At 48.8% G+C, this 24,740-nt stretch overlaps 1 protein-coding gene across 2 annotated transcripts in view; it reads right to left on the bottom strand.

The window, feature by feature from the left end:
- Positions 1 to 2,855: 2,855 nt before the first annotated feature.
- ACLY (ATP citrate lyase) overlaps positions 2,856 to 24,740 on the bottom strand; it is a 320,315-nt gene continuing 298,430 nt past the window's right edge. For both annotated transcript variants that reach the window (XM_086924155.1, XM_086924154.1), the window contains 2 exons: positions 8,050 to 8,126; positions 2,856 to 4,627 (listed from right to left, as the gene is read on the bottom strand). In XM_086924155.1, coding sequence (XP_086780281.1) covers positions 4,533 to 4,627; positions 8,050 to 8,126 — 172 coding nt within the window. In that variant the 3' untranslated portion in view covers positions 2,856 to 4,532. The remainder of the gene's footprint in view (positions 4,628 to 8,049; positions 8,127 to 24,740) is intronic.

The following is a 24,740-nucleotide window of genomic DNA, read 5'->3' as shown; positions in this document are numbered from 1 at the left end:
GGGAAACGGATCAAGAACTAGACGCCGGTGTGGCTCCGTGGATTCCGCCACAGGCACCTGACTGACGTTGGTCGGCGCCGGAGCGGGCACTCGCGACGCCGCATCAACCTCTGCCACCACGTGCTCCTCAGGAGACCGGGTCGTCGCCGGTACGGCGAAGGAGTGGTGCGGAAAAGGCACAGGCTCGGCCTCAGATGGGGCAGACGCCCGCGTCGAGGACCGAGAGGGACTAGGGAAAGCACCCCAGGGCCCAGACTCCACCGGAGGAGAGGCTCCTGTGCCGAGACTGTGCCGGCTCGGTCTCTGGCGAGGCAGGTGCCTGCGTAGAGGACTGAGTGGTCCTCGGGGGCAAGCCCAGAGTCCCGGCGATCTCCTGCGATGCCACAGGGAGCCTCGTAGGGATTTGCGGCGATGCAGGGATGCCAGGTGCCGGAGAGGGGAGCCCCGAAGGACCACACCACTCTCCTATGACCTGAAGCACAGTCGACGCTGGAGCCACCACCGACTCAGCGGAAGTTCCCGCGCAAGGCAGGGAATTTGAGAACGTCTCAGGAAGTGAAAGAGGGGCCAAAGAAGCCTGCAGAGCCGCAGCGTAGGCTGTCATTTGGGTCCTAGTCGCCCAGACGCCGGGGGGAGCCGGCACCCACCACAGGAGGAGGACAGCGCCTCTGAGACAAGTTGAAGGACCTACCAGCCGGTGAACCACGCCCCTGGGGCCGTGGCGAAGAACGATGTCGCAGACTAAACCGGCAGCTCCTTGATTACGAGGTAGGCGACCGACGCTGGGATGACACCGACCGGGACAAGCGCGCCAACTGCAATTTCATACAGCGCTTCCGCCGTGATTTAGGCTTAAGGTGCTGACAGGCGTCGCAATCAGTCAAGTCGTGATGCTCGCCCAGGGACCACATGCAGATCGGGTGAGGGTCCAATGCGGACATGGGACATGCACAAGAGGTACCCGAAGCCCGAAGACATTCGCACACTGTTCCACTATGCTGAAGCGTGAAAAGGAATGGAAGGCCTGCAAACAGGCCAGGACACAATCCGGATCCGTGTTGCAAGTGGAAAGAGGAAAAACTGACGTAGGCGCACCAGGGTATTTAAGTATCCTTGCTGAAGTCACGTATGCGGACGTCAGGGGGAAGTCACGTGGTGCCATCCCCCCGGCGCGCAGGGATGCTGTGGCAAAAAGTTTTCTGGATCCTGTCTCACGCCTGGGGATAATTCTACGTTACGGAATCTGCGGCTAGTAGTCTATCAGATATGCTATATGCAGGGACACAGAGGGGACCGTTGAGTGGGCGAAGTGTTTTTTTTTTACAATTATTATTATTACGAGAGATACACATGCCCGAGTATACCCCTTATTGTAATTCATTGAGACTCCTGCAAAAATTCTGGATATTTGTGTTGATCTTCACAGTGATGATGCCATACCTGGGCTGGTTTAACGTCATGTGTATAGGATGTCTCAATACATTCCTTGACAAACTGTCTAGAGAGCCCAAAAAAACAAGTGACCCCACTCCTGCGCTTCCTCTTTCACCGTGCCTGCACTGCAAACCACATCCAGTCTAAACAAGCATTTGCAATGCAATAGGGCTCCTATTTGCGAGACTTTAAGCTATTTGCATTGTAAATGACAACGCCTTTCATTTATGTTTTACAAACCAACACGGAAATAAAAGGCATTGCTATTTACAATGCCAATAGCTCAAACTCTCACAACTGCGAGACCTATTACATTGCAAATGCTTGTTTTTTACGGCTGTTGGACTAAATGAAGAACGAAAACCCTAGCCCTTGCCTCAGTGTCCTTAATAGAATTGAAACCTTCCTTTACAATCGCTAGGACATTTGTATACCTCATCCTGGAGGGTTCTCTTAATGGTAGAACTTGGGGTCTCTTTCTATGCTGAAAAGAAAAAGGGGAGACAAAAGAAAATCACCAGAAAGGTGCGTCCTCCTACTGTCATATCATCGAAAAAGAAAGAGCTGGTCCGAATTTATATAAATAGGAGTGCTAAACCTCCACAGGAGAGAGAGAAAACTCAAGGTTTTCTTTATAAAATCCTCACCTACCAGGGGGACCCACTGGTGGCATGCTTCATCATAGGGTCCGTCCTGTTACTCTGCAGAATGAGGCATGATACGACCTATGAAATATGAGAACTATACTATTCTTTCTAGCTCTCCCCATTGTTTAACCTAACCGGGCAACTGATAAAATATATCATTTATCCACACCAGGCAAGTATTTTTTACCTTGCACTCCTATTCCTTCTCATATACAAAAATAAACCTCTTAAGACCTCCTGCGTATTTCATAGGTCGCAGCACGCCTCATTCCGCAAACCGCCTAGGCAACAGATAAAAAATATCATTTAACCACACCAGGCAAGCATTTTTTACCTCGCACTCCTATTCCATCTCATACACAAAAATAAACCTCTTAAGACCTCCTGCGTATTTCATAGGTCGCAGCACGCCTCATTCCGCAGCGGAATGGGATTTATGAAGCAGGTCATCAAGGGGTAGCCCGGTTGGGTGAGGATATTATAAAGAAAACCCTGTGGAGGTATGGACAGGCTCTTTCTTTTTTGACGATACTTAATGGCAATGATCAATATTGTAGGGTCTGATATTTGGAAAAACAAAGGGGAAACTGGTTTTGGGCAAAGTACCCAGACTTGGATACAATGCTAAGAAAAACAAAGAAAATGTACGTTTTCTGGTCATAGCTTTCAGGTAAGCACAGTTTATTAAGAACTGTAGGAAATTTGTCTTGCTTAAAAAATATTTAAGACGTTACACCACCACGAAGAGAAAACCATGAAAACAAAGAAACCTGCTTTGGATACGACTGTTTTATTTCGGATTAACAGGAATATACAGAAATGGTAGTATGTTGAAGAGATCTTAACACAGTGACGAGTTAACTTGGAGCTTATGCATTATGAGTGTTTCAACAACATCCAGTTTTAGCTAGAGTGAATTTGGAGGTAACACAGCACTGGCTGTGTCAATGCAGTACACTGCATCAGACAGAAAGAACCAAAAATAATTCACAGTATCAAACACCTTGGCATATTAAGACTCGCTCAGACAGACGATGCACACAAAGATATTCTAGTGAAGTTTCAGTGGTCCAGAGTTACACAATTAAGCAGAATACATCAAACATTGGATTTGAAACATATCCACGAGCAGCAGTGACATTTTATGTAGAACTTAACATTTAGGCATCACATATGCATTCTTCCAAAATCTAGGTTAATGGATGCAAACTGGAGTCTGGATCATCTCAATCCCAAAGAACCAAACCCGGAAGGCCATTCTGGATGTAGATTTTCAGTTTCATCCTCCCCCACTCAAGGACATTTTAATTCAGGATTATCCATGTTGTGAGCCCAAAAACTCACGCTGCATGTATTGATTGTGGTGTGTATTTCACTCCTCGGGATGAAGTTTCACTGTAAACCAGGCCTTGATTTAAAACAAATTTCCAATGGAAAGCAAAGGTTGAACGTGCACCTGACTTTGTAAAATTTTGCAGATTTACCAGAGCATTGCTGCTTCCAGCAGGGGAAGGAAACAACTTCTGCTGCCTGTACCAGGCCATAAATCTAACCAAAAGCAAGAGGGCCAGCTCACAAATAAAGGATTAGACACACAAGCACTTAAATTCAATATTACACACGTCATAACTCCAAATCAATGCACATTGAACATTGCATCTCAGCTCCTTCCAAATACAAAGAAGAGTGCTGTAACTGTTTTTGTAATTGTATCGAACAGGCATAACTGCTGTATGAGCGAGCAAATTGCTTGTAAATGTTTTGGTTCTCGCAGGTTCATACCAAATTTACAAACGAAAAATATTCCTGAAGGCGACAGATAATTCACAGATTCCATCAAACATACTTCCGCATTGAAAGCTTCCCTGTACTGCTTAGCCACTGGGCTCTGAGCTCTAGCATCCATGTCAGCGTAATGGAAGATACCGGTTAGAGTTTTTAAAAACAAAATTGTATGTGGGTATTTGCCAAAAGGACCTAAATGACCTTCCAGATGCAAGTGACTTCATTTACAGAACACCCACCCACATGAAAGAATCTCTCAAATCCCCCAAATATCAAATTTTCCATTAATTCTTCATTACTGATACTGGAGGACCTTCATAATGGTAATCGAGAAGACCCAGACAGTGGACAAACAGAAGGTAACAGAATATTCAGCCACTCCCATCCATTTTAATAAATACAGCATTAAGCTTAGGCAACAACACATGAAATCTCGACACGTATAAAAAAAAGAAATAATAACCCTCCCGTCCCTTGCCCTCCCAAAAAATAACTTTCAATATCACAACTCTGAAGTGCATTCCTTAAAAAATGTAACTGGTGATGGCTGCTATACGCCTGTGGCTGTCTCCAGCGCATGCCTCATCAGTAGCGGTTCCTTCCTTGTCTCTAGGCATGCTTCCTCCAGACCCTGAGGGATCTCCTTCATTGTTTCCCTGGGAATCATTACATGGTCATATGCTCTGGTAGCACGTAAGAGATATCGTCCCACGGGTGGCGGTACAGACCTTGTTTCAGTCTCTTCTGATCCAAGTAGTGGCCTGAAATGACAAGAGAAAAAAAAACTGCTCTCACACAGGTCCAATGCAAATGAGTCTTTATGTAGCCCCCGGCCAACTATATTGGTGTTAATACACTTGACATCATGCAGCTATCCCCCCAGACATTGATCTTGTCAAATTCTGAACAAAACAAACACACGTTCTGAATTCCTCCTCCTTCATTCCCTTTACTCTCAATAGTATATTCGCTGTTATTTCTAATTACTAATGCAACTTATGCTTATTTTTGGAAATGTGACAATCACTTAAGACTAATTCTTTTTTATGTTTTTCGAAAGTATGTCTATTTTATCAGAACTTGCTTCTACCTTTAAGGGGCTTCTAGGCTATTTTTTTTTACTAGAGGTGTCAACTGATTCTGCTTTTGTCTTCTAAGGTTCTAGAAATCAGCACTTTTCCTCTGACTTCTCTGAAATAAGTATTTGCTTCTCTTTTCAAAAAATATCTGTACTTTCATTTTACAGCTTTCAAAAAGGATAAGAATTTGAGGGCTTTCAAGGCAGGGTCTTTGACAATAGGTGTAGAAAGGTTCAAAAAGTGCAGGCACCTAGAACACAGACAGACTACAATTAAACCTTCAGCAAAAACTGGGAAATGTTCTAATTTAAATGTGACAGTATAGAAGAGATCATGCTCGACACAGCAGGCCGAATTCAGAAAGCAGTAGTATTTTTTACTGAACCGTTTTGAACGCAAATAGAAATCGCACACAATGTTGACATGTGAAACACCTAGGGGGATCTTTCATGTGAACACAACTTGTTGGCAGAACGGAGGGCCCGAGAAATGCCATGTGATTTAGGTCAAAAATATTTTATACAGGGGGAACGGCTGACAAACCACAACAGCAGTCTAAACTGGCCCTTTTCTTTACTTCTTCACACCACGGTTTTCTACTGGCTCTCTAGTTTTTCCCCTTCATGTACAACGTTTGCTAACTTAGGCCTTAAGGGTGGCGCCCCAAGGCTGGAAGGCATATCTGGTACGCCCCCACAGATCCAATTTGGTGCCCAGCTCTTCTATTTTCCTCACCCACCTTCACTAATGATTGTTATGAATCGGGTTACTGTTTTGTACTACCTCTTGTTAATCAATTTAATTCAATAACTAGTATTTCTGTGAAAAGCTTCTGTGTGCTACTCTTCAGCTTCCCTCCTAAAAACATTATCTCATTGCGTATTGTTTTAGAAACTTTCACAAGAACTTGCTTGTCTTTGATTTCACGGATATTGTGCAGTGGTGTCCTTAGGTGTTGGGTTTTGGTGGTTGTGAAATCCTCTTGGGTCTCTTGGTTCACTTGCAGAGTACAGGGAAGCAGGTATGCTGCTTCACAGGAGTTCTTAGTTCCTGGGTCAAGTACTGGCAGGTCTCCCAGGCTTTGGAGAGACAGCTGCGGCAGGACAAGTCATCTTTTGGTGCAATAGTTGGTCTGCAGGCAGGTTGACAGGATTGGCGCCAAGTCAGTTGCTGGGTCCTCAATTCTCGATCTTTGCACTCTTCATGTCAGTCTTCTTCTTTCAGATCGGAATTTTATGTGCCTGGGGCTCCCCTAAATACCCTTGAGGTCACTACACCCCCTATATGATAACTTCCTGTGAGAAGTGGTCATAACCTTATCCTAGAGTTCCTAAGTTTGCAAATACAAAGATCGCTAACTCTGAAACGTCGTGTCCACCTCGGATTAGGCCTCCTTAGGGGTGGTACTAGACTGAAGGTGGGCATGACTACCTGACTAGCTAATTTTCCTGCATGTCCAGGTGCGAAAGAGTTATGGATAAAGAGGGTCAGCTTCCTCTTCTGTGAAGGGAGCCAGACTCGCTTCTTTGAAGCTCCCCTGCCCTGGAATACTAATCAACAGGTCATCCTGTGGGAGATGGTGTGAACACCTTGTTTCCGAGCAGGCCTTATTTCTCTCACCCTCGGTGGTCAGAGACTCGTCAGCCAACACACTAGGGGCTGGTAGGTTTTCAGGGGGCGCCTCAGTGCACCTCCAATCGAAAAGAGGCAAAAGGTGGGGTGACCATGTCAAAAAGGGGCACTTTACTACAATGATCAATAGGAATTATAATAAAAATAGTGTGCCAGTCCTAGGATCCTTGCTTGCTGCCTTGGTTTTCAGGATAAGGACAAACCTGAAACAATACCCCAGCAAGTAGAGCTGTTGACTGCCTGAAGAAGGTGGTGGTAGCAGGTAGAGTGGTCAGCCGCTTCTGTCCCTGTCCCAGGGGGTCTCCATGGTAGCTCCTTGACAGTCCCTAGCTTGCCTGGTCAGAAGTTCAGTGTTCTTTGCAGGGCAAGGTTAAGCTGAGTAAATCCCTACAAACACAATCAACTCAGCTGTTTAACTTTTAAGCTCCACCGAGTGGGAGCCCTTGTGAGCTCCGCTTTATTCCCCGTGGGTGGTCCCAGTGTGGGAAAATGTAAGTGTTCTGCAGATTTTAACATAGGACCCCTGAAAGTATGTTGTTTTGAAAATCATCAACCAAAACCAGGAGTTTCGAAACTATTGCCTTTTAAGAGATTCATAATCATCATCATCACCTCTGTCCTCACACTGCCGGGCCCATGGATCCAAGTGCCGGGGCAACAGTAAACATCTTTAACACCTGTTTATTTCTGCTGGCCCTTTCTGCTTAACGATCATCATGTGTGTGCCAGGTTGGGCTCGGCACTGGTTGCCGGCAGAGGGTTCTAGGCCCGAGACAGATCCATGAAGACCTAGCGATAAGGTGTGGAGCAGCAGGAGAGACGTTGGTGAGTATGCACGGGCTACCTGCACAGCACGGCACAGCACAGCACAACACAACACTATCCTGGTATTCGCTGTCCTTCAGTGTGTTAACTCCCAGTGGCCACCCTGCAGGATGTAAAAGAGGACAGGGTGTACCCAGAGGCACTACAGCCATGCAGAAGAATGTAGATGAACTCTGCAAAGTCCATTTAAAGTGTCCACAAAGCTCATGCTACTGTTGTGCTTTACTGAAAAATTAAAAGGAAACATTTCCTCCATAAACGTGTAGCCTGGAAGTTAGCTGGTCTGCTCCTCTGACAAGCGCAATCCCAGAGACCTTCTGAACAAGGGCTAATAGCACAGTGAAAAGATTTGTCAAAGCCTGTAGTCAAGGCCTGTAGCCAGAAGTTATTATGAAAACGATCAGTTAAAACCTGTAGCGATGGGTTTATTGATTGGGAATACTAGGTGTCGGATGTAAAAGACAAACTGTTCATTAGGAAAAGCCTATTTGTAGGGTTTTTTTTCTTCCTATGTTCATATGTATTTTCATGAATAGCATTTAGCTTTGTGCAAATTAATTTTTATAGTCAAGTAAAAGCACTGGCACACAGCTGTTTCCCCAGTACTTTCCGAATGAGTTCCCACATTAGCAAGGAGAACAACTTACCAATGAAGCCCATGCTTCTGCCAAGTACAAAAATACCATTAAGTGCGCCAATTTCTATATATTCATCAGCTTCTTCCCTGCAAAAGGAAATAAAACACCTTAGCTTTGCAGATCAGTTGAAACAATTTCAGTCAGCATTTCCATATCTGGCAACTTTGATTATGGCAGACGTCTTCAAACATTTTTGCTCTGAGCCCCCCTAAGCAAAATGTTTTGAAGTCGGGCCCCCTCCAAAACATTATGGCCAGACTTGGGGTGTTTGGGTGTGGCAGTGTTGATCACAGGGGTGGGGCTTATGAGAATTTTAAGTGATGCTTTTTCTGTAGCTCAAAATTTTCCTTAAATGTATATTGTAAAAGAAACAAGTATCTCAAAGAAAAACAGAAATAGACCAAAAAAACAATACTCCGTATAATTAGGGTGTTATAAGACCCTCACACTCCTGGAACTCAACGTTTCTGCACCTGCTGCACTAATGATAGCTGCAGCCCTTCCCCACCTTGCGTGGCCCTCACTCCAATCCTGAAACAGACTCTCCGTCCCTTTTAGAAAAAACTGAGCTCCTACAAGTTGCCTCCATTGTGCAGCAAGGATATCCTCAGCTCGAATGCTAGTAAGGCCCAAAGCCTGTTTTGGAAAGTACAACAGTCATGATTGTGATTCAGTGGGTCCCTCACACCCCTGTGCCCCAGTACCACTTTACCTGCTTCATTAATAACAGCGGTACAAAAGGGGGTGGTGATGGACGGAGCATCTGAATAAAACACTCACACCCAGTCAAAAGATCTGGGTTTAATCCATCACCGTTCTTTAGCCCACTCTGCAACCCCAGTTCAGACATGGCTATATGCAAATCAGCCTGACCCTGTGCCTCATGGGAACAGTCCAGCCCGAACTGCCAAGCGATGTCTTCCCTGGACCGGAAACGGCTTCCGAGGACCGGTTTCTGGCATTCCAGCCGTCTTCAGCCCGGCTTGCTTGAATCCAGAGGCAAAGTGAGCAAGGGACTCACGTCTGAGCATACCTTGCCACACTTATGGCGGCCAAAAGCGGTACAAAAGGGGGTGGTGATGGACGGAGCATTCTGTCCATCAACTGTGGTTTTTGCATTTGTCACCCCGAGTGGGATGGGTATGCTCAGACGTGAGTCCCATGCTCTCCACACCACTGGATTCAAGCAAGCTGGGCTGAAGACGGCTGGAATGCCAGAAACCGGTCCTCGGAAGCTTGTTTCCGGTCCAGGGAAGGCATGGCTTGGCAGTTCGGGCTGGACTGTTCACATGAGGCACAGGGTCAGACTGATTTGCATATGGCCATGTTTGAACTGGGGTGGTGTGGAGTGCAAAAAAACGATGGATTTAGGCCCAGATCTCTGTACTGGGGTGAATGTATGACATTGTTCTGCATTCTGTCCATCAACTGTGGTTTTTGCATTCATTAATAACAGCTGTGCCTCGATCTTGCCATATCCCATGGACTCTAGCTCTCAGAGGCCCAAGCTTAGGTGTCTCTTCTCTTTCAATATTTCCCTGCCTTGGGCCATTGGTATTGCATCGCAAGGGTACAATGAGCCCTAATGCAGGCAATAAGAAACAAGTTACGTACCTGTAACTTTAGTTCTCCAGTATTGGTAACTTTCATAGATTCCCATTGCTTGTATCATTTCCCGTCGTCTGAATGGGAGCCTCGGTAATTATATATATATATATATATATATATATATATATATATATATATATATATATATATATATATATATATATATATATATATATATATATATATATATATATATATATATATATATATATATATATATATATATACATACATATATATATACATATATATATACATATATACATACATACATACATATATATATATATATATATATATATAATACATATAATACATATACATACACACACACACCTAGGTAAATACACCCTAATAGGTGTAAAAAAGTAAAAATTAGGCCTAGGCTTCATTACATTTTGTAGCCTATAGGTGTCCTTATGTAAAAAGACCCAAATTTACACTAGCAACCAATCAGATTAGCCTCACCCTGTGGAACCTTCCTGAGAAAGCTCAGAGCCTCAGATTTTCGTAGCCGTTGCCTTGCCACCGAATCACCTATACCAGAAGTGAGCTTTCCCAGGGGAGGTGGGTGGGCACATGGGAATCTATAAAAGTTACCAATACTGGAGAACTAAAGTTACAGGTAAGTAACTTGTTTCTTACTCCAGTATTGGAACTTTCATAGATTACCATTGCTTGTATCAGAGTAGATAGCAGTTAGCCTGCCTCAAACATTTCGTTCATAGTTACCACCTATCATCAACCAATGATACAACATCATCATAAACATAAATCAGTAACCATAGCATAATAAACGAAATGTGAGAAAAAACAGGAAGGAGGGAAGAGAGGAAAGCTCACCTCTTACTGGAAGAGATTTCTCAGGACAGCTTGACCAACAGCCGAATCCCCCTTTGCAGCCGCGTCCAGGCAGTAGTGTCTCGTTAATGAGTGAGTACTGCTCCATGTGGCCGCTCTGCAAATATCCTTTATCGATACTCCTGCAAACAGTGCTGTAGACGAAGAGATCGATCTTGTGGAGTGCGCCTTCACCTGTCCTTTCAACGGCTTGCCTGCCGCTTGGTGGCAGAAACGGATCGCACTCGATATCCATCTAGAAATCCCCTGGTTTGACAAAGGAAATCCTTTCCTTGGGGCTCCAAAAGCCACAAACAGCTGGGGCGTCTTCCGAAACCCAGCTGTGCGTTGAAGATAGAATTTCAAACATCTCTGAACGTCCAGAGAATGAAGTGTTCTCTCAGCCTGGGTTGAGGGCCGAGGAAAAAAGGAATTCAGAACCACCGGTTCATTAAGATGAAAGTCTCTCGGTACCTTCAGAATTAATTTGGGGTTCATCCGGAGGACCAAGGTATCGTTTTTGAACTGCAAGTAAGGTTCTTTGATAGTCAAAGCCTGAAGTTCTCCCACTCTCCTTGCCGAGGTGAGTGCCAGAAGAAGCGCCACCTTCCATGATAGGAACTTTAAGTCTGCCTTATGTATTGGCTCAAATGGCGATCTCATCAGTTGAGCCAGGACCACATTCAGATGCCAAATCAGAGGTGGAGGCCGAACTGGCGGAAACACTCTAAACAGTCCTTTTAGGAATTGCTTTATCACTCTTGCTGATAACAGAGAAGGACCAGATCTTGTTCGTTTATATCTGGAAATAGCCGCCAAGTGGACCTTGATGGACACATGAGCCAGACCTGCCTGCGCCAAAGATAGAATATATGGTAAGAGTTGATGCGGAGCTGATGAGAACGGATGTACTCCTTCTCTCTGGCACCATAAGTAAAACCTTTTCCATTTTGCTCTATAGGTTTTATTCGTGGTAGGAGCTTGTGCTTGTGCTAAAATGTTCCTGCATTCCTCCGGAATATCTAGATCCCTAAACTCCCTGTGTTCAGGAGCCATGCTGTCAATTGAAGCGAGCTCGGGTTCGGGTGGAGAACCTGGCCGTTGTACATTGATAGAAGAGTCCTGTTGGAGTGAAGTTGAATGGGCTGTTCCTCCGACAGAAGAAGCAACTCCGTGAACCAGAACTGGCGAGCCCAGGCGGGCGCAATCAGTATCATCCTGCACCTGTCCATCTTGAGCTTCTTGAGGACTCGAGGAATCAGGGGAAATGGTGGAAAGGCGTAAACAAATGCGCCGGACCAAGACATCAAAAGGGCATTCCCCAGCGATCCTCAATGGTGTTCCCTGCTTGTGTAACACCGGCATTTCTTGTTCATCGGAGTGGCAAACAGGTCGATCGCTGGGGTTCCCCAGCAGGAGAAGATGTCGTTGACCACTGCGTCGTCCAATTCCCACTCGTGTGAGACTGCCCTTAGGCGGCTTAGCGTATCCGCTTTCGTGTTGCATACTCCTGGAAGGTGTTCCGCCACGAGCCTGATGTTCTGCGAGATTGCCCATTCCCATAACAGCTGGGCTTCCTGAGAAAGCAGTGGCGATCTTGTGCCTCCCTGCTTGTTGATGTAATGCATTGCGGTGGTGTTGTCCGTACGCACTAGAATGGCAGAATTTGAAATCCTTGGAAGGAAAGCCAACATTGCCAATCTAATAGCTCTCAGCTCCAGAACATTGATATGTAAGCGACGCTCCTTTGGCGTCCAGTGTCCACTGACTTGGAGATCTTGCATGACTGCTCCCCAATCCTGAAGGGAGGCGTCTGTTGTAATGACGCGAGGAGCCGGAGCCGCTCTGAAACGGAGACCCACCGATAGGTGAGATTTTTTCATCCACCATGAAACTGTCTGCTTCATCTGCTGGGTGACAGTTACCCTGTCGCTGAAAGACCCTTCCACCTGCTTCCGCTGAAGGTCTAGTTCCTCTTGCAAGGGGCGCATTCGCAGCCTGCAGTGTGGAATCAATTGAATACAGGATGAAATCGACCCTAGAAGAGATTTGTACATCCTGACTGTCATCCAACTTTTCTTTTGCAATCGAGCGACTGAAGACATGAGTTTCATTTGTCTCTCTTCCGATGGGAAGGCTTTGCACACCTGAGTATCTAGTATAGCTCCCAGGAACTTCACTGAACTCGCTGGTCGAAGAACCGATTTTTCCCTGTTGAGCTGTAAACCCAGATGAGTGAAGAGATTCAAACATGTTTCCACTGCTTCTGTTGCCGCTTTGAAACTTGTTGCCTTCAGTAACCAGTCGTCTAAGTACGGGAATACCTCCAGCGACTGTCTTCTCAGAAAAGCTGCTACCGGGGCCAGCACCTTCGTGAAAATCTGGGGTGCGGATTTTAATCCAAATGGGAGCACCATTTATTTATTTATTGCAATTTTTAAAGCGCGGTAATTACCCGTGGGTGTCTCGGCGCTAATAGCTAAAAGCTAACTAACCAGAGGTTAAACACTGAAATAGTGAATAAAAGTGATCTACGAAGAGTGTCATTGAGAAAACAGCCAGGTCTTTAGCTGCTTTCTGAAGACAATCAAAGATGGACTAATCTTTATGTTAAGGGGAAGGGAGTTCCACAATTTCGCCGCTGCTATGGTGAAACATCTGTCTCCCCAGGTCACTTTCCTTGTTCTAGGAATCTGAAGCATGTGAGCCGTGTTAGAACGCAACGTTCTAGGGGTTGCCAAAGGTTTAAAGGAACTTCTCAGAAATTTAGGGCCCGTGTTATTTATTGCCTTATAGACAATACAAAGGGTCTTGAACTTCGTGCGACTTCTGACTGGAAGCCAGTGCAGTTGGTCCAGATGTCAAGAAACAGAGCTATATTTGGGAATGCCTAGTAGAATTCTGGCGGAGGCATTTTGTATTAGTTGCAGTTTGGAAATAACCTTTTTTTGAGCATTGAGGAAGAGGGCATTGCAGTAGTCAGTGCGAGAAAACACCAGTGTGGATATAAGTGTTTTTCCCAAAGCTATGGGAAGATACGGTAAAAGTTTCTTTATTTTCCTTAAGATGTTAAAGGAAGATGAAACTACCGAATTCGCATGATGATGGAAAAGGAGCTTGTTGTCAAATATCACTCCCAGGTTTCTGACTTTACTAACAGGTTGGGGTGGAATTCCCAATTCCTCAGGCCACCATGAAGGGGACCACAAAGGTTGAATATTTCCAAACAGCATAACTTCCGTCTTAGATGAGTTGAGTTTTAAGCAGTTGGAAGCCATCCAACTGCTAATGGCCCTCATACCATTCTTGAAATTTGCTGCGACCGTGGGTCCATCTTTGTGTATAGATAACACCAACTGAGTGTCGTCAGCGTAAGTTGTCAAATTGATGTTATGCTCTTTTATTACCCTCGCTAAGTCCGAAACATAGATATTGAAAAGGGTCGGACTTAGCGAGGAACCCTGAGGGACTCCACAGGGAAGGCTGAAAGTAGGTGAAGTAAAAATGCCCAGCTTGACGGCTTGTCTACGATCAGCCAAGAATGATGTAATGAGGTCCCTAGCTCTATGTTTGATGCCGATGGCCTCGACACGGCCGATCAGAGTTGCATGATCGACCGTGTCGAAAGCCGCCGACAGATCCAGCAGGATCAAGACAGCCTGTCCACCCTTATCCATTGTGGCCCTGATTTCATCTGCCGCCTTGATCAGGGCAGTCTCTGTTCCATGACCTTGCCGGAAACCGAACTGGGTTTCGTCTAACAGGTCATTAATATGAATATAGTCAGATAGTTGTTTATTCATGACCGATTCAAAGATCTTGGCTGGAAACGGCAGAGAGGCAATGGGACGATAACTGGAAGATAATGTGGGGTCCAGGGATGGTTTTTTGAGAAGCGGCCTGATAATGGTGTTTTTCCAGATGGTAGGATAAGAACCTGTAGCAAACATATTATTGCAAATATGTGTAAGTGGCATGGAAATAATGTCTGGAATGTTGTTGAGTATGGATGGATGACAAGGATCCAGAGGGGAACCAGATTTAATTGACTGAATTAGTTTGTGAATATCTTGTGGGTTCGTGCTGATAAATTCAGTAAAAGCTGTCGGAGTCTCATGTAACTGAGAGTCAAAGGTATCGGAAGTTTTCACTTTTGGGCTAAAATCCTTGAATATGGATGTGACCTTTTCGGAAAAAAAGTCGGCCAATACGTTACAGAAATTTTGAGACGTTTCAGTCGAGGGATTAGATGGTTCGGCAAGGTGGTTAACAACTTCGAACAGTTTCTTCATGCTACATCGGGCTTGGTTTATTTGGGCAGTGTAATAGATATTTTTCTCAAGTACTATGCTCTGCTTATAACTAAGAAGTGCAGCTTTGTAGGCAGTGAACTGGAAGTGACTCTTGCCTACTGTGAAGGAAACGTCTGTGAGCTGGGTGGATCGGGATATGAAAATAGGCATCTTCCAGGTCTAACGTAGCCATGAAGTCGCCTGGATTCAAGAGGCGCAATATGTCCTGGAGTGAAATCATCCGAAACGACAGTTTCACGAGATAGGTGTTGAGCTCCCTTAAATCCAGGATCGGACGCCACTTGTCCTTTGTTTTGCGGATCAGAAAAAATCTTGAATAGAAACCTTCTCCTCTTTGTGATAGGGGATCACCTTGGATCGCCCCTTTCTGAAGCATTTGTTGAGCTTCTAATTGCAGAAGGTTTAGATCAGGTGTCTCCAACCAGTAGTTCGGGAGCTACTGGTAGCTCACCAGCACCCTCAAAGTAGCTCTCAGAGGTAAAGCCAAACAAATCTGATCTCAGGGATTCTGTGTATATTAAAGAAGGCAGCACTGTTCGTTTCATTACCCGTAAGAGTTACAGACAGCCAAACCAATGGCAGGTCCTCTCGATAACACTTGAACACACACTCTGTTGGCCTATCAATCAATCAATGAGGTCTTGAGGCTCTCGCTGAATGCTTTCAATGTGGGTCTTCGTCTGATGCTGAGGGGGAGTTTGTTCCAGGACTTGGCCGTGATGTAGGAGAAGGATCTGCCTCCTCATCTGGCACTGTGGATGCAGGTGATTTCAGCCAAGGACTGGTCAGCAGAGTGGAGGTTTCTCTTGGAGGCGTAGAAGGAGATTCTTTTGTTGAGGTATTGGGGTCCAGTGTTGTGGAGGGCTTTGTAGGTGTGTGTGAGCAGCTTGAAGGTCACTCTTTTTTTGAAGGGGAGCCAGTGGAGGTCTTGTTGGGTCTGGGTGATGTGGTCTTGTCATGGGATGCTGACAGTGAGTCTGGCTGCAGCGTTCTGGACGGTCTGGAGTTTGTGGAGCAGAGATTTGTTGATTCCAGCTTAGAGGGCATTCCGGTAGTAAGTGCATGGATGACTGTCTTCCTGGATTCGAGGGGGATCCATTTAAAGGTCTTGCGAAGTATGCAGAGGGTGTTGAAGCATGTGGAGGCTACAGTGTTGGCCAATGGGTCTGTCACATGAACCATCTTTATCCAATTTAAATCTACCTTAGAAGGAGATCGGCCATATTGTATGCCCTGCTCTATCATTTACACCATGTGTGACATCAAAGAATCGTGGCAGCAGTAACCATGGCTGACCCACCAAAGTGTGTGACTGCAAGAACTAGAGTGAAAATGTGTTGGTTGGGATCATGATCACCCAAAGAGCTGAGGAAAGAGTGTGCATCCAGGGCAGAGAAAATTAGAGGCATCACATTCATTTTTGTGTGAGTGTGTGACATTGGGTCCTTCCCGAATAAATAGTGTTGGTTCCTTAAAGCTACTCCTAGTGTCAAGGGCTGCCAAATATGTATGCTGGTCCCCATCATAAGAGTATTATCTATGACCCAATTGTGCCAGTTCATGGACTGTGTATTTTCTAACAATGAAAACTGATTTGATTTTTAAAGAAAAAATATGCTTTTTCTGAAAAGATTTTTCTTTTGGAAAATTGAGTTTGATTGCTCAAATTGGAAAGTGATTTTGAAAGAAAAATATGTGTATTTTTAAAAACTAATATGCTAATGAAGAAAAAATATTACAATTCTAAAACACATTAAAGTTGTTAGCTGAATGATAATTCGATTTGAGTTGGGGAGACTTACTACTGTGGTAGTACCCTTTGTGGCACACAGCATGAGATGATTTGAATGTTACTTGATTGCAAGCATTTAATATTGAAAACGTTTTCCTAGCATTTTGCTGATAACTTCATCAGGAATGTGTGGGTGGTGACTACTGATAAATCGTTCTTAGGGTGGACATAGTGTAATGGTAATATATATCATCAGCATTTTACAGTGATAAAATAGGCTAGTAGCTCGGCAGGACTTTCCTTGAGCAGAATTAGCTCTCACTACAGAAAAGGTTGGAGACCCCTGGTTTAGATGTTTCGAAGTAGTGGCGTGGGGAGCTCTTTTAGGTGGAAATTCCTGGAATTCTAGCGTATGCCCATGTTGGATGATGTTCAATACCCACTGATCCGATGTTATTTCTTCCCAGCTGCTCAGATGTTGAGTTATCCTGCCGCCCACTGGAGACCCATGGGGCGGAGGAACAGTCGGCAGAGTCAGGAGGCCGCTATTGACGCTTGCCAGCATCTTTGCCCCGACGCCCTAGACGTCCACGAGAGCTCTGACGAGAGAAAGACTGAGATTGTGACTGCCTCTGATAGTACTGATTGCCGTATTGAGGCCTGTACGACTGCTGAAAGTACAGTTGCTGTTGATAGCCACTTCTTGGCGAAGTGAAGCCTCTTCCTCTTGCCCCACGGAACGGTGTTTTCCTATATTGTTGGGTACCAAGAGCCCTAGCCGTCTCTGTGTCCTTTTTTATCCCCTGCAGGGTATCATCGACATGTTTCCCAAATAACATGTCCCCATCAAAGGGTAAGTCAAGAATCTTATTTTGAACTTCTGGCCAGAAGTAAGTCGCTCGCAGCCAACCCTGCCGTCTAAGAACAGCTGCGCTACCCAGAGCACGGAACAAAGTGGTTGCGATGTCCATCGCGCAGTCAATCATTTCTGAAGAAGAAGGTTGTCCCTCTTCCAGAAGTTTCAGTGCTTCGGCTTTAGGGTCATCTGCCAGTAGGTCTATATAGGCTGCGACATCACTCCACATCTGGCGGTCGTACCTCGCCAGAATAGCCAAGGCATTGGCCCCCCGGACCAGCAAGCTCGCCATTGATGAAAAACGCTTCCCAGCGTTGTCTAACCTTCTACCCTCCTTGTCTGGTGGAGTTGTGAGGGTGGCCGAAGGATTCCGCGATTTTTTCTGCGCTGCTTGCAATATGACTGAGTCCGGTCTTGGTTGTCCAGTCAAGCAGGCAGGACTGTCGTCAGGAGCTTTATACTTCTTTTCTAGGCACGATAGGGTTGGAATGACCGTCGCCGGGGCCTGCATTACCTTCTTTCCTTCTTCCCATATATGTTCTACAATGGGAATCGAACGCACTGCCTTACGGTAAGCCTCTTTAAAGTCATATAAAAAGCAATCCGTAGATGTTGTAGGCATAGCCAGTTTAAAGCGTGCCGTGGCTCTCTCCATTAAGCTGAAGAAACCTCCCAAGCCGAATCCGGAATAATATACTGATTCCATTCACTATCCGGGTTTTGATCACGGTTGTCACCTGCTCCATCCTCATCCGAAGTGTCATCCTGGTCTGGTGTCTACCGAGGATATTCTCCCTCTTCTTCCACATGTGCCGGGGGCACCGACTGAGTTGCCACCACCTGTGGCTGAACTTGCGCCTGACTTTCCACTGGTCGCGACCCTTGTCTGCTCCTATATTCCTCCAGCATTGCCCTTAAGTCCGTCAAAAGACTCATGGGCATAGTAACCGTGCCCTGCTGTACCTGGGCTTCCTGATACGCGACTTGATTTTGCTGTCGCTGTTCCTGCTGGTAATAATACCCATCTTCTTCATCAGACTCATGGTATTTAAGATCCAACTGTGATGGACTATAAGCATCTCCATACATCTCATTCTCCTCCTCAGAATAATCCTGCTCGTCCAATAACAGCGCTGGGGGTAATGGAGTCACCTTTCTAGGTGATGTCATGTCAGGTGTTATCCTCCTCTTCCTGGTGCCTTCCCTTGGAACTGCCGTCGACGGCGTCATAAATGTGTCCACCATATCAGGTGCCATCGTCGACAGGGCTGTCGACGAGATTATCTTCGTCGTCGACTGGTTCGTCATCGACGACGGACTCGACATAGTCGACGAGATTGCCCTCGTCGACGAGATTGCCATCGTCGACGTGATTGCCACCGTCGACGGAACTGTCGTCGTCGACAGGATTGTCGTCGTCGACGAGGTGGTCACCGTCGACGTAGTTATCGTCGTCGCCGCCGTCGTCGACCCAGTCTTCGTCGACGGCATAGTCGTCGAAGTCTTCATCGTCGTCGTCTTCGTCGACGCGGGATGGCTCGTCGACGGGTGAGGAGACAAAGTCACTGAAGAGGCCTTGGAGCCTTTCTTAACCACTGTTGAAGCCTCTACAGTTGGTTTCTTGAAGGACTTAGAAACTTTATCTTGATGTGAAGGCCCAGACGAGCCCTCCTCAAGTTTTGCCTTCTGCACCGGAGGTGCTTGCCTTTCCCTCTCCTTTACACTTCCGTGAGGAGATTCGCCAGGCTCGGGCTTGCCAGACCGATCAGAGGTCCCACGCACAGCCTTAGAGGGGGGTTCAGATGATACCTCCACAGATTATCTACCCCTCTTTAGAGATGTCTTGCAAGACGTCGACCTGGCATCCTCCTCATCACTAGATACCACAACATCTTTCTTTTCCAACTTCCTGAGCCAAATTAGTAATCTTCCCTCACGATCCCGGAGGGTCTTAACAGACCTCATCCTGCATATTTTACACTCCTCTGCCTTATGGTCAGGGTATAAACAGTATATACAGTCTTTGTGCTTGTCTTCTACATAAAGTCGTTTTTTACCACAACTGGCACAAGGCCTGAACAGGCTCTTCTTTTCCTTATCAGCCATAGGAACAAGTTACTTACCTTCGGTAACGATATATCTGTAAGAAACATTAGTTAGTGTTAGATTCCTTACCTTAGAATATCCCCAGGCGTCAGTCTGGATCCGGAAACTTTTGCGTAGCAGTACCCCTGCGCGTCGGTAGGCGTCGTCTGCAGGCGTCCCCTGCGGCTCCGCGTCCGTCGTCGGAGTCGTGCGCCGTGATGACGTCGCTGGAGTATATAGACGCCGCCTCCGCGCGCTGACGTCAGTTCTTTGCACACAGCTTTTCCGCGCCAGGAGACGCAGAGCCATGAGAGAACCAACACTGGTGCCATGTAAAAACTAGGGCCCTGAAAGGGATGACCTTAACCCTAGGTATCAGTTCGCAGAACGGGGAGGATGGGTGGGTTCGGTAAGGAATCTAACACTAACTAATGTTTCTTACAGATATATCGTTACCGAAGGTAAGTAACTTGTTCATCTGAAAGAAACACGTTAGTGTTAGATTCCTTACCTTAGAATACATACCCCAGCAATACCAACCCCGGTGGTGGGTCTGCGAACCAATACAAAACTACACCAGAAAGTCCTGGAGGACAGAACGGCCAAAGAAGCCATCCCTCCGGACTTGACTGTCCAGGCAGTAGTGCCTCGCAAATGTGTGCAGCGAGGCCCACGTAGCCGCTTGGCAAATGTCCTGCAAGGGGACTCCCCGGCCCAGGGCAGTAGTAGCCGCCGTGGCCCGAGTGGAATGGGCCCTCAGCCCAACAGGAGGCTCCTTCCGAGCCAAAGAGTAGCACGCTTTGATGCAGAGGACGACCCATCGAGAGATGGTTCGCTTACAAACCGCCCGTCCCTTCTTCGCACCCACGTAGCCAACAAACAGTTGGTCATCCACCCGGAACTGGCGTGTGCGATCCATGTAGAATGAAAGCGCACGTTTTGGGTCCAGACGGTGGAGCCGCTCTTCATCCTTTGAAGGATGCGGAGGCGGGAAGAAGGAAGGGAGGGTGATGGACTGCCCGATGTGAAAGGCCGAAACAACCTTGGGCAGGAAAGAAGGTCTAGTCCTCAGAACCACCTTATCAGGATGAATGGACAGGAAAGGAGGTTGGACAGAAAGAGCCTGGAGCTCACTCACTCTCCTGGCAGAGGTGATGGCAACCAGGAAAGCCGTCTTTAAAGTCAGGAGACGGAGAGGACAAGAATGAAGGGGCTCAAAGGGAGCACACATCAGGAAGGTCAGAACCAGGTTCAAATCCCACTGGGGCATCACAAACGGAACAGGTGGAAACATGTGAGTGATGCCTTTTAAGAACCGAGTTACAATCGGGGATTTGAACAAAGAAGGCTGATCAGGAAGCCTCAAAAAGGCTGAAAGGGCAGAAAGGTAGCCCTTGATAGTGCCCAGAGCAGAGCCCTGCTGGGCAAGAGAAAGAAGAAACAGAAGAACCTCCGAAAGAGGGGCAGAGAGAGGATCCACAGCCTTTGCTGTGCACCATGCCACAAATCTGTTCCACCGACAGGCGTATACCGACTTAGTGGAGGGACGCCTGGCTGCCAGAATAACATCACAGACTTCAGGAGGCAAGTCAAATGGCCTCAACTGCCGCCGCTCAATCTCCAAGCATGGAGGTGGAGACTGGACAGGTTCGGGTGGAGGACCGTCCCCTGCTGCTGCGACAGAAGGTCCTCCTGAAGAGGCAGGCGGATCGGGGGACCGACTGACATGCTGAGTAGCTCGGGATACCAGTACCTTCGAGCCCAGTCCGAAGCCACAAGGATAACTTGGGCCCGGTCGCGCCTGATCTTCTTCAGCACTCTGGGCAGAAGTGGTATAGGCGGAAAGGCGTATAACAGACCGCAACTCCACTCGCGCCGAAAGGCGTCGCCGTGCGAGTGCCGTCTTGGAAACTCCAACGCGCAGAACTGATGACATTGCGCGTTCTCTTCTGTGGCGAATAGATCTAACCAAGGCTCTCCCCATTGCAGAAAGATGCCTTGCGCCACGTCAGAGTTCAGACGCCATTCGTGATCCATCGAGCACCGACGGCTGAGTTTGTCCGCCCTGGCGTTCAGAGAACCTGCCAGGTGTTGAACCGTCAGAGTCACGCCCTGATGTTCCAGCCATAGCCAGAGGCGCAGAGCCTCCTGGCAAAGGGTCCACGACCCCACTCCGCCCTGTTTGTTGCAGTACCACATGGCGGTGGTGTTGTCGGTGAACACCTGCACTACACTCCCGTTGACAAAGGGGAGGAATGCCTTCAGTGCCAGACGAATCGCCCGCAGCTCCAACAGGTTGATATGGAGCCGGGACTCCGCCGGAGACCAGATGCCTCTGATCTCTGCCTCTCCCAAGTGGCCACCCCAGCCCTGGAGGGACGCGTCCGTCACGACAACGTGCTCCGGTTGGGGAAGGGAGAGGGACTTGCCCCTGACCCAATCGCGGTCCGTAAGCCACCACTGCAGTTGTCTCGCAGTGCCCTCCGAGATCAAGACGTGGTCGGACAAGTTGCCCTGATGCTGGGCCCACTGAAACTTCAGGTCCCACTGCAGAGCCCGCATCCGCCACCGGGCGTGATGCACCAGAAGGATGCAGGAAGCCATCAGTCCCAGCAGCCGCAGCGTCAACCTGACCGAAACTCGGGATAGCGGCTGAAAGATGGGAATCAAAGCCTGAATATCCGGAACCCGCCATTCCGGAGGATAAACCCGAAACTGCGCCGAGTCCAGAACCGCTCCGATGAAGAGGAGCTTTTGAGAGGGGCACAGGTGTGATTTCGGCACATTGATGGAGAACCCCAGGTCGTGCAAGAGGTCTGCCGTCATCTGAAGGTGGTGGACGACTGTCTGGGGCGAGCCCGCCTTCAACAACCAGTCGTCTAGGTAGGGGAAGACTGAAACCCCTAACCTGCGCAGATGGGCTGCGACCACCGCCATCACCTTTGTGAACACCCGTGGGGCGCTGGTAAGGCCGAAGGGGAGCATGATAAACTGAAAGTGCTCCAGGCCTACCGTGAACCGCAGGTAACGCCGGTGGGCCGGCAGGACGGGGATGTGAAAATAGGCGTCCTGCAAGTCCAACGCTACCATCCAGTCTTGCGGGTCTAGAGCAGCCAAGACCTGAGCTAACGTCAACATCTTGAACTTCTCCTTCCGGAGGAAGCCGTTGACGTTCCTTAGATCCAAGATAGGACGTAGGCCCCCCTTGTCCTTCTTGGGCACCAGAAAGTAGTGGGAATAACAACCACGCCCTACTTCTGGCCCAGGAACGCGCTCGATGGCCCCCTTGGCCAAGAGGGCCGTAACTTCCTCCTGCAGAAGTGTCAAGTGGTCCCCCGACACACGGTGGTTCTGCGGTGGCATGGCTGGAGGAGAGGTCTCGAAGGGGCGGGAGTAGCCCCTTCGGACAATTTGCAGCACCCACCTGTCCGAAGTGATCGTGCGCCAGTGAGCGTGGTGATGGCGAACCCTGCCACCCACTGGCGTCACATGGGGCCGAAAGCACGGACTAGGAGGATTTTGGGGTAGATGCTGCGGGGGAGGGTGTGGTCTGACCCCGCCGTTGTCCCCGACCGCCACCACGGCGGTTTCCACGGCCGCCACCGCGTTGAAAGGATTGTTGCGGCGCGTGGCTGGCAGCACGTGTGGGGGCGCCCCTTCCTTGGCCACGAAAGGGGCGAAACGAACCCGGTTGCTGACGCTGGGTCGAGAGACCCAAGGACTTGGCCGTGACCCTGGAGTCCTTGAAGCGTTCCAGCGCGTGGTCCGCCTTGTCACCGAACAGGTGACAGCCATCAAACGGCATGTCCATCAATGTACTCTGGACATCAGCCGAAAAATTGGCGGATCTCAGCCAGGCGTGGCGACGAATCGCCACCGTCGCTCTGCCTAGCGAGTCGGTCGTATCAAGACCACACCGTATTGAATATTTCGCTGCGTCTCGGCCCTCAGCCACAGCCTGACCGAGTTTTGCCCGCACCTCCATGGGGCATTCTGGCAGCAGTTCCGCGACCGTATCCCACACAGAGTGGGTGTAGCGGCCCAAGAGGCAGGCGGTGTTGCAAGACCGCAGGCCCAAACTAATGGACGAGAAGACCTTCTTGCCAAATTGGTCATACCTCTTGGATTCCCGGTCGGGTGGGGCCGACGGGAATGCGGACTGGGAGGTCGAGGCCTGGATCACCAGACTCTCAGGAGTGGGGTGGGTAGACAGGAACTTGGGGTCGTCCGGACAAGGACGGTGGCGCCTGGCCACGTTCCGATCGACAGGCGCACCTGAAGCGGGCCTGGACCACGTGCCCAACAGAACGTCCGACAAGGCTTCATTAAACGGCAGCAGTGGCTCCTGTGGGCATGACTGCGGTTTGAAGTCCTCGGTGAGGATGTTAGGCCTCACGGCCGCGACGGGGAGCTCAAGGTGTAAGGCCTTGGCAGCCCTCATCAGCACCACAGAATAGGCAGCTCCCTCCACCGATGCCACGGAAGGAGGAGAGATCAAACCAGGGTTAGGAGAGTCGTCCAAACCACTGGCATCCCCCAAGTCACCTGTCCAGTCCGGGTCATACTGGCACTCGCGTGACAGAGGGTCCTCGGACCCCTCCCAACCTTCACCGTACTCCTCATCCTCTCCGTATTCGGAGTCAACGATGAAGACCGGCTCCTCGGGGTTCATGGGCCCCATCGGCGCCGGGACCGGCGTCGAGCGACGCCCGTCCGGCGCCGCGTCCGGCGTCGGAGAAGGTAAGGGGACGGCGCCGCCCGGTGCCGGAACCCCACCGCCGGCCGGAGCCGGCACTGGAGAACCGGCGCCGCGCGGGGGCGGCGTCGGGGGTAACCCCGATGGCAACGGCGCCGGGGAGGCCGGAAGACCAGCCGGCGCCGATCCCGAAGGCCCTTGCGGCGCCGGGGTCGGAGCCGTCGGCGGCGCCGGAGCACCCGACGGCGCCGAGGCAGGGACACCCGAACCGCCAGGGCCCCCAGACGGTAGCACTGGGCCCGAAGGCGCCGTAGGCCCCGTCGGAGAAGCGAGCGCCCTCATGGCCATGAGGAACGCCTCGATCTCCTCAGGCGTCGCGCCATGCCCAGGGACCGGAGGGTATGAGGCAGGCCGCGCCGGCGACTCTCGCGGAGCCGCGGGGTTGGGGTCACCCGAGCCCCCGGCCGCATCGCGCGAGAGTCGGGGGTACGATGACGACGCCCCGACTTCTTGTGCTTCCTACCTGACGAGCCTGACGAGTGGTGTCGACTTCCGGAACGCTCGGCGCGG

This window comes from Lissotriton vulgaris, chromosome 5 (assembly GCF_964263255.1).
Source record: "Lissotriton vulgaris chromosome 5, aLisVul1.2, whole genome shotgun sequence".
Taxonomy (NCBI): Eukaryota; Metazoa; Chordata; class Amphibia; order Caudata; family Salamandridae; genus Lissotriton; species Lissotriton vulgaris.
The sequence above is the reverse complement of the archived record's forward strand: the minus strand, read 5'-3'. Positions and strand labels throughout refer to the sequence as shown.